Genomic DNA, 10,410 nt, shown 5'->3' on the forward strand with positions numbered 1-10,410 from the left:
TTTTTTTTGATTGATTAAAATTGAGGATTACTTAAAATTAGAAAATAAACATTTAAATTGATTAAAAAAAGAAAAAAAAGAAAATATAATTTACAATTAAATATATAATTAATTTTAAAAAGAAAAAGTAATAGTGGACCCGGTCCACAAGTACGTGGTTGACCAATCCACCGTCTGTGATGATGTGGTGTTGACTGGATTAAAGCTTAATACCATGTACACGATTTCTCTTCCCACCAAATCTATCGTATTTTTATCAATACTTTCAATTCCCACCTATTTTTAAAAATTCTTTCCTATATATCCCATTTTTGTCATTATTTAAAAAATCAACTATAGTTTTTAACTTTCTCCCCAAAAATGTAACAGGCCAAGCCCAACTGAACCATCAACTAATATAAAACGCTGCGGAAGCCCTAGCCCTAGGGTTACTCTTTCTCTCTCGATCATCTGCACTCGCTCAACCATGGCGACGGCGAAGACTGTGAAAGACGTCTCCCCTCACGAATTCGTCAAAGCTTATGCTGCTCATCTCAAGAGATCCGGAAAGGTATCGTTTTTTCCATCTGTACTTAGCATTTGTTGATTTGGTAGCTTACAGAAGTTTAATGTGGATTGATGAGAGTATTCTAGGATGTCAATTTTGTTCATCGAGTTATGGCTAGGCTTGTTTCTCTGTGGTTTGTTGGAGCTTTAGGGTTTCGGTTGATCCAGTTTTTGTTAGAATCGTAATGTGCTCCTGATTTATATGAATCTTTCAATTCCTTTGATGAATACTTCGTTCTTACCAGTCTAGTTGGTTGATTTCGTAATGCCCCTAGTTTTGTTACATGATTTTAATTCAGTTACTATGAATTGTGGGCATTCTGTTCCTGACATGTTATAACTTGTGGATATTATATGTTCCTTGTTCGTTAATGAATCGACTAGGATCTGTTTTAACTTGGTATTCTATTCAATAATTGCCAAGCAGGTTGAACTACCCCCTTGGACTGATATAGTTAAGACTGCAAGATTCAAAGAATTGGCACCTTATGATGCTGATTGGTATTATCTGAGAGCTGGTCGGTTCTCTCTTTTCATTCACTAAAATGAATTGCTGCTAATATGTTTGTAAATGTTTACTGCCTTCATTCATCGTCTCATGATCACCTTTTCAAACTCATTCAGCAAGCATGGCTAGGAAAATCTATTTGAGGGGTGGACTTGGTGTGGGGGCTTTTAAGCGGATTTATGGTGGAAGCAAAAGGAATGGTAGTCGCCCTCCACATTTCTGCGAAAGCAGTGGTGCTATCGCCCGTCATATTTTACAACAGTTGCAGGAAATGAACATTGTTGATGTTGATCCCAAGGGGTGAGTACAGAGTTCTTATATGTTTAGCCCTTGCATCTCTGATGTTTCGAGTTTAATGCCAACTGATTGAACTTAATGATTGAACTAAAGTTATAATTGAATCTGATCATGGTTGATGTTGTTGATTGATATCTTTTTATCTCCGGATGTGTTTGCAGTGGTAGAAGAATCACTTCAAGCGGTCGACGCGATCTTGACCAAGTTGCTGGCCGGATTGTTGTTGCCCCTTGATTGATGAAGAGAGATTTGTGTGTTTGTTGATGAGATACCACCTTGAAAATTTTGGATATTCAGAATGAAGCTAAGCTTACTCACATGTTTTCATGGGTTTTGGATATGGTTTAAAAGTTCATTTTCATTTCCTTGGTCATTATTTATGGGTCTTTAGGATGAAATATGTTTTTTCAATTATTATCAGGAGTAGCCTGTATGATGCTGAGAAATGGACCTTCTGTAGTAATTTTTTGACATATCATATCGATTATCAATAGAGTTTGCTGTTTGTCTACTTAGAGTGTTTTCATTTTTTGTAATATATCAACTGTTTGGATTATCGTATCAAATATCAAACGTTAACAACAAATTGTTAATTATAATAAAATCTGAAATTTAATAATGAAAATGTTGTGAATTAGGATTAGAGCTTGAGCTTGAGATTTATGAATTCGACTTTGTTGTAATCTTCTGCAATTGATGGTATAATTTTTTAACTTCCGTTACTTGGATTTATTCATTTAGGCTCTTGTGAATTCCTTTTTAATTAAAAAAAACGTAAAATTAAAGAAGTAATTTAGGCCTTCGTTACCTCATTTTTTTATTATGCTTTTTCACCTTCATGTAATTTCAATAACAAAATCAAGATTTTAATAATTGCTTTATTTTAGGTTCTGTTTGGTAATTGATTTGGTCTCATTTGGGAACTGTTTTATTTTTGAAAGTTAAGTTTATACATTCATTTGTTATCTACTCTTCATTTTGAGAACTAAAAATAGTAGCGTTTAAAAAGTTTTTGGAATTTGGAATTTGGTTAAGAATTCAACCTTTTATTTAAGAAAGATGTAAATCATGGTAAGAAATGTGGAAGAAATAGACTTAATTTTCAAAATTTAAAAATTGAAATGGTTACCAAATGAGATTTTCATTTTCATTTTTGGTTTTTGAAAATTAAGCATATTTCCTTTCAATTTGGTACAATGATTTGCATCTTACTTTAAGTGCAAGGGTTGAATTTGTAGTCAAATTCAAAAAGTAAAAGCAAGTTTTCATTTAATAATCATTTGGTTTTTTATTTTTGGTTCTTTAAAATGAAACCCATAGATACTCTTATCTTCAAATTTCTTCCTTATTATCTTGTTTAAAAAGCCAACACAAATTTGAAAACTATATAAAAAGTTGTTTTTGCAAATCGTTGTAAAAATGGAGAGGAAATATGTTTAATTTTCAAAAACTAAAAATAAAAAATGAAATGGTTACCAAGATCTACTTTTTTTTTTTTCCTTCAAAATTTGGCTTGATTTCTTAAACAATTGGTAAAAGGTAGATAAAAAAAGAAGAAATTTGGAGCTGGAAGTACTATCTATATATTTAATTTTCAAAAATTAAAAACAAAAAACAAAATAGTTACTAAATAGGAATCTAATATTTAATTTGATTGGATTATTTAGAACAATTTTTAGAAAAAAAATTATAAGTGAGATGAGTAATATATGCTTATTTTCCTAAAACAAAGCATAAAAACAATATAACCATTAACAAGTAGTATCTAAAATTTCCTTTTTTTTTTCCTCTTTTTTTAAAGGAAAAAAACTATTAAAACAGCCTCCTCAAAGATAACGGAGAAGAACCAAACCGGTAACACAAAAGAGTCCCTAAACACATCTTCAGAGAGGGAAGAAGGGGAATAACAAAATCAGTCCTAAAACTACCAAAAGTCACCGTCGTACGAGTAACAGTGAGCCACCCCATTCGCAGATCTCGAACACCAAGCGAAAGAGGATGCACGAGGAGCCTCAGACAAAGAAAGAATCTCATCCACCAAGCCACTCAACTCGGAAAGATCGTTACCCTTAACATTTTCTTAAGCTTTAAGAAGATGAATATGAAATTTGTTTTTTTGAATCTTGAAATTTCTCATGTTCTTAATATATCTAATTTTAAATCTAATAGGTCATATTTGAAAACGTCAGTTCATAGATGTGTTGGATTCAAAATTAAAAGGTTAGATATTTGTGAGTGATAAAGTGTCAAAAATAGGTATGTTAATTTCAAGAAACCTGAAGATAAAACTATTGAATACAAAATATAAAATTAATTTTAACAAATGACACATTATTTCTGTGTAAGCCAAGCAACTATAATCGGTTGCCTCATTTGTCATCATTATATATCAGCTTTCACAAAGAATACACAATCAGAAAACTTTAACCCAACAAAACTAAACCCAAATTTGCTTATTCAGAGAGAGAGAGAGAGAGAAGATGAACACTATGTCACAGAATTTTAAGAGAGTTGTTTCTTCAGTCTCCCTTCTTCTTCATGGTTGACACTGAAAGGTATAATGGCTCATATCATTCCATGACAAGCAGGACTTTATCTTCTTCTGCTGTGGGATATGAAACTTTGGTTCCTTAGGTATAGTTGGAAGCTTTGCTGACCTTTTAATAACCAAAAAAGCCCCTTTTAATGACATTCTTCTCTCAAGGTTTCTCAAATGAAAATGAAATTTAAACTAACTTTTGTTCTTTACCTTCTAGGAATGAAGGGCCTATCAAAATAAGGCATTGGTTGTGCCTTTGGAACCAATTCCTTTCTCAACCTCTTTAGTTCTTCCTCCTCAGCCATCTGTTAGTTATCATAAAAACCAAACAAATCAACACATAATATGAATTAATTGATAGCCATTTCATATTTTTTTTCTATACCTTCCGTTGTTTCTCTCTTTCCATCTTGTATTGTTCTATCACAGACGACTTCTCTGCTACCTTCTCGTTAACAAAAACAAACATGGATTTATGAATTTGAGTTGCAGGCCATATATCATATTACTTTACTTTTCACAAGGGATTAGCAGAAGTTCTTTCCTGAGATCAGAAAACCACCTGATGATCGAACTCGGCGCGCTCTATTGCCCTTACATCACTGTGGAGAACCAGATCCACTGGTATTGTAATTTCCTTCACAGGGGGTTTAACAAGGCACTGCAAATGGATATGGGCATTTTTCTTTTAAGCACTAATGGAGCATTCAAGAGCTGAAGTTCAGTTCAACACATGAAAAGGATTATACCTCTGGTTCATCAGTTGTCCATGGAAGACCTTGAGCAACTGGTATTCTTTGTCTCTCTTCCTCTATCATTGTTTCTTGTACCCTTTTTAGAAATTCTTCTTCCTTCTCCTTTCCTCTTTGCTGCAAATTCAAAAGAAACAAAGAAAGAAACGATTGTGAATTTGTGAATTTGTGAATTTAGCTGAAATTTTCATGGTATATTCCCATTTTGCTTACTTCTGTTCTGAGCTTAAATGGCTTCTGCCTAGTGACTTTCAGCTGCTTTTTCTTCCACCTACTTCCACCAATTGTGCCTGCAGATTCAGTGCTCTGAAAATCAAAACAATCATTAGAATTACCAATCAGTTCACTCAACAGTTCATTAACAATGATCTTCTCACAGTAAGTCTTCACTTACATTTCTTCTGCTTCTTCTACCCCCATTGGAAGTCCTGCTTGAAATACTGAAGTTAGAAAGAAAACACCAGGAGTTAGCCTATAATAACAAAAGAAAATGGATTCATTCTCTTCAAATATACACTAATGTGGTAAAAGTAACTAAGCCACCAACCTTCCACGGGATCCGTCCCAAGAAGATGAAACTGAAACTCGAGAATCCAAACCGAGATTTTCCAATGTCAGAAATAGCTCCGACGGGCTAAACGAAGAAGATGATTCACTAACCTTTGGAGGAGGTAATCCTGGCAGTGCCCATTTCATCACCTTGCTCTTTCCTTTCATGGGCTTCTCTTGGTTTTCTAGTTGCTTCTCCTCATTCTCATCACTCTCTTTTGCAACCTGTATAGTTCTGAGTTTCTCAAACGCCATTACCAAATGCTTTACTTTCCCAGATCCTGTTTCTGGAATACTATTCCTTGCTGTCTCTAACAGCCTTTCCCTTCTTCTCTTGATCATCGAACTATTCGCTCGTTCGGGTGATTCGTTCTCTCCATTAACAACATGATTCTCTGCTTCAGTCCTGTCTTGAATAATCAATTTCCTCTCCATTTCTTCTTCAAGTTCAATCTCAGCCCTAATTTCCCCAATTCCACCATTTTGATTCTTGAAAAACTCCTCTTGAGAAGCTCTTAGTGTCTCGTAAGCCGAACACAAACACTTCTTCGCATCACTTCCATTTCTAACTTCACACTTACAGTCAGTCTTAGATTTCCCAGCTTTCTCCTTCTTTGAATTCTTCTTCGCTACTACAAACTTCCTCTCCCGAATCTTGTACTTCGGCGAGTTCAAAACCACACTAGGGTTTTTCGCAGCCGATTTCTGAGCCGTCTTTGCAGATTTCATCAAAGGAGAAGATTTCGAGAGCTTCGGAACTGGGCTAATCGAATCATTAACATTCGGATTCGTATTCTCGGAATGCCTCGAAACTTCTTGAATCATCTTCGATCTAGATCCCGTTGAATCTTTTAAAGGGGTCACTGTTCCGCCGTTCTTGCCGATCGAATCCATTTGCCCGAGACTAAAACAGATCGAAAAATGGGAAGAATTTTTCGCCGCCGGTGGGGGNGGGGGGGGTCGAATTCGATTGTCTTCAGAACCGAAAGGAATTGAATCGAAAGGATATATTCGAAACGAAGGGGGAAAAATGGAACGTTGAGGAGAAAACGCTCTGTGTAACGGCTAGTATTTGTGGGTCGTTCGATTAAAATTTGAAATTGTGTTCAATTTGCAGACCGTTGGATTAACCCTACTGGAGCTTGGTTTTGATGGATTTAACTTACTCTCGTAGCAACCGTTGTGACCATGGCTACTTGAGAGAAAAGAGGCCCAACGATGAGATGTTATTACAAATTTGCCCTTTTACTAATTTATCAATATTATAATTCGATTAAATTATAAGTTTAACCTCAAAAGTTTTGTAAAGTTGAGACTCGTAACTTATAAATTAAAATCATCCATTTTTAGATACTTTTTTTTTAGTAAAATAGGAGCCGAGAGATTCGAACCATTGGCTTCATAATCGCTAATATATATAGATGTCTACTGAACTATGGTTTTTTTGGTATTTTCTTTCATATGTACATGACATGTTAATTATGTGTTTTTTTCTTACAAAACATGTTAATTATATATTAATTATAAATTACTTGATAAGTTGATTTTGGACATTTCAATTAAAAAATCAATGCTTCATATAAAGCTTAAACTACTACAGTAAGTCAAAATGAGCATACCTTAATTAAATTAAAAGGTTCAATCACTCTCTTCCATGTTGAAAGAAAAAGCCAAGTAAATGACAACGACTTATAAAAAGTGAACATACTCGACTATAATTGGCATGGATTACCTTCATATAAGTTGGAGGTTTGAATCCCCTTACTTTCATTTGTTGTACTTAACAAAAAGAACTTATACAAGATGAAAGTTAAGATTTTACTATATAATGTTTAAAATATAGAGATTAAATCAACTTAATTGGGATTGTTTGGGGCGGTTATGGAATGAGTTTGTAATATAATATAATCCAAAACCCATGTTTGGATTGAGCGTTTTGGACTCGATTTAAAATACCAAACTCATTTCGTTCCCATAGTTTTCAATCAACCATTTTTTCCACCGTTTTTACGCTTCACAATCTCATTTCCATTCTACCATCGATTCTTCACGTATTTCAACATCCCTCAGATTCTCAGTAATTTTGATCACATTCCAGTCTTCTAAACAACCTCTAAAATTTTTGGAGGTCTTATATATTAACTTTTGTGATTTAAAAAGTTTCAACCAAGATTTTTGAAAAGACCGAATGCTTTAGAGTCCTTGCCATAATTCATATGTTGTTTTGAAAGCTTTAATTTAAGCCATGGATTGTTTGAGTTTTACCTTAAGTCCTTTGATGGCTGAGTTGAAAGCAAAAGGTAAGGGTTGAAATAATCTTTGAAACTTGGTTTCTTCTGTGAGGAGGTGTTATCTCTCATATTTGAGTTGGGCAATAGCATATTTTCTCATTTGGAGTTTTGTTACAATGTGCTCGTACGTCTAAGGCATTGGAAGAGTAAAGTAACTCTCTCTACGTACCATATCTTAAGTGGTTTTCTTCGTTTGTGTCTCTTGATGTGATTTTATAGTTAGTTGTATTGTTGCTTCTTTCTAAAAAAAATGTATTTTTTACACAAATCAAGTTTTTTTCTTTTCTTTTTTTTTTTTTAGTGAAGATGATCGTCAGATTTTCAGATGGTTGGATTGGGATGGGTGCTCCAAAATCACCTTGGTCGTGTTCGTCTTATTGGTATGAAGTCTATCCCAAGATGCTTTGAGATTAAGTATCTTGAAATTTTGGCAATTAACGAGGGTTTATGTAGCTATTCCAAACGTCCGATCTTAAAAAAATCATTGTGAAATCTAACTATTTTGAGATGATTAATCTCTTAAATAACATGATCACCGCGGTCTCATCTTATAATACTTCAGGTGCTAATGAAATTATTTTAGTGAAATTTAACTGTCCAACCTTGGCAAGAACGACGTTCCGTCTCTAAGGTGTCGTATCTGATTGAGGATATGATGTAGGACCCGTGATTTTTAGCCTTTCGGCAACACAAAATTTTAGTACATTTTCTTATGAAACCGACTTTGAATGAGTAGATGTCTTTTATCCTATATACTCCCTACTCTCAATGGTTATTCTTTTTGTTGTCTTTTGATTTGGTGTTCTTCTTTAGTTTGTAGTGATTGTCTTTGGGGAAAAGGAGAGAGAAATGTTATGATTGATTTTTATAAAAATGAGTTTTAGATTGAAGAGTACTTTTTTGCCAAGTAAACTGTGGTTATTATTATTTTTTTTTATTTTTTTAATGATAAATAATTAAAAATCAAAGACTAAAAAATATATGCTCTAAATTGATAAAATAGTTCTTTCGTGTCTCTACTCCACCAACCAAATCACATCCATAAAGACATTCCATTAATTTTACTTCAAGAAAGATGACCCATTATTTTGAATTACTTGTTTAGAGAAAAAAAAAACATTAATCGTTTTAAATGATAAAACTGTTAAAAATATTTTCAAGTATAATAAAATATTATTATCTATTAGTGATAGAGTGTGATAGACATCTATCATTGATATTAATAGATGTTCATCATGGTCTATTATGATAGATAGTAAAATTTTGTTATATTTGTAAATAAGTTGACTAATTTTCTTTTATTTGAAAACAAACTTTAGAAAAGGTATTTTTATCTTTTGTTGGTTTAAAATGTTTAAATCATCTACTCACAAAAAAAATCAGAATCCAACAAAAACATAATGAAATGAGTATAATTCAAGGGTTGTTTTTAAATATAGAAAAATGAATCAAAATATTTACAAAATTTTGCTATATTTTGTAAATATTTTAAGCAGTTTTACCATTTGAAATAATTATCATAATTTAATGATAATTGACATGTATTATCTATCTTAATATTGGATATTCAAATCCAAACTTCATATGATGTTCCCTTATTTATTTGTACCTACTAACTTTTGTAAAATGGTATAAAGATCTCTAATTTATCTATTTTTTCATTTTTTTAAGGTAAAAAAAGTGGATTACACTACGAGAAATGGACATAAATCATAAAATAGTATAAACGACCAATTAGGTTGGCTTGAATATTATGTCACATAAGCACAATTTAATTGATTAAGCTATTTACTCTTTCCCTTCCATTTGATTTTTGAACTAAAAAAGTATTCTTATTAAAAAAAGAAATATATATTTTTTTTTATTACAAAAGAAATCTAACTTAGTTTTGCATCAACATTGGTAAAAAGATTAACCCGATCTACTTATTACATAGTTTGATGAACATAATTAGAGCGTGTTTGGAATATATTTTCAAGTGATTAATTTTAAAAATGAACCTTTTTTTTTATAAAAAAAAAAATCTAAGTGTTTGGGAACCACTCAAAATGAATTTTGGAAAAAATAAATTTATAAAATAAGTTGGTTTAAGAGAAACAATTGAAACCAATTTTTAGAAAAATGAATTTTGAGTTAATTGATAATCTTTCTCTAATTTGTATGAGAAACTCCTACCACTACTGTCGTCAAACTCCAACCACCATTGCCACTGGCAAATTTCTGTATATTAATTTGATATTATTAAAAACATTTTTAATATATAATAAACCAAACAAACTTGTATACAAAAATACTTTTGAGAAAGAGTTGTCAAAAACATATGTGTTTTTATTTTAAGGAATTATTATCAAGAGTCTTTAAATAAAAAATGAATTTTTGAAAAACATTTTTTTCTAAGTCATTCTAAACAGACCTTTAATATGATTTAAAATTCAAATTTACTATCTCATCTTTTTTTATTTGAAAAGAAACATTTTGGACACATCCTTGTCCTTCAACCAAGGATGAAATTATTTGATGATATACTCTAAATTGAAAAATTCGACATTGATATTATCTATTGATATGTCTGATATCTTTTATAAATGATGGTAAAATATAAAAAATGTCAATCTCTTTAATCCAATAAGAATAAGAATACCTTGTTAGAGTGAAAATAATATAATCATAATGGAATTTTATCAATAGATTAATTGTAATGGATCAAAATCGTAAATATAATTGGATTGTTTTTTATCACATCCACATATAATTATGAATTTACTATATTTACTGTTGCCTTATGTTGACATGAACTCCATTTCAAAGGGAAGGGAAATGAAAAAAAAGTAATTGACACCACATTTTACTACGCACATGTGGGTATATTTTATCTTATTTATAAACTATAAACAATATTCATTAGGTTAAAAAAAAAAAAGCAAAAAA

At 31.8% G+C, this 10,410-nt stretch overlaps 2 protein-coding genes across 3 annotated transcripts; one reads left to right on the forward strand and one right to left on the reverse strand.

Annotated features, from left to right (window-relative positions):
• Nucleotides 1–394: 394 nt before the first annotated feature.
• LOC120080049 (40S ribosomal protein S19-3) lies at nt 395–1,862 on the forward strand. Its single transcript, XM_039034591.1, has 4 exons — nt 395–550; nt 974–1,064; nt 1,171–1,354; nt 1,513–1,862. Exons 1-4 carry the CDS (start codon nt 467–469, stop codon nt 1,583–1,585), a joined length of 432 nt encoding a protein of 143 aa, XP_038890519.1. The 5' UTR covers nt 395–466; the 3' UTR covers nt 1,586–1,862.
• Nucleotides 1,863–3,642: 1,780 nt separating this feature from the next.
• On the reverse strand, nt 3,643–6,156 carry LOC120079582. 2 transcript variants are annotated; one of them, XM_039033815.1, is made up of 8 exons: nt 5,190–6,156; nt 5,037–5,070; nt 4,856–4,948; nt 4,640–4,759; nt 4,453–4,551; nt 4,276–4,335; nt 4,101–4,195; nt 3,643–4,008 (listed from the first exon to the last, which is right to left on the reverse strand). In XM_039033815.1, exons 1-8 carry the CDS (start codon nt 6,083–6,085, stop codon nt 3,888–3,890), a joined length of 1,518 nt encoding a protein of 505 aa, XP_038889743.1. In that variant the 5' UTR covers nt 6,086–6,156; the 3' UTR covers nt 3,643–3,887. The 2 variants fall into 2 exon arrangements, with proteins under 2 accessions (XP_038889743.1, XP_038889742.1); XM_039033814.1 differs by having other exon boundaries at nt 5,037–5,082.
• Nucleotides 6,157–10,410: the final 4,254 nt, after the last annotated feature.

Source organism: Benincasa hispida, chromosome 6 (genome assembly GCF_009727055.1).
Source record: "Benincasa hispida cultivar B227 chromosome 6, ASM972705v1, whole genome shotgun sequence".
Classification (NCBI taxonomy): domain Eukaryota; kingdom Viridiplantae; phylum Streptophyta; class Magnoliopsida; order Cucurbitales; family Cucurbitaceae; genus Benincasa; species Benincasa hispida.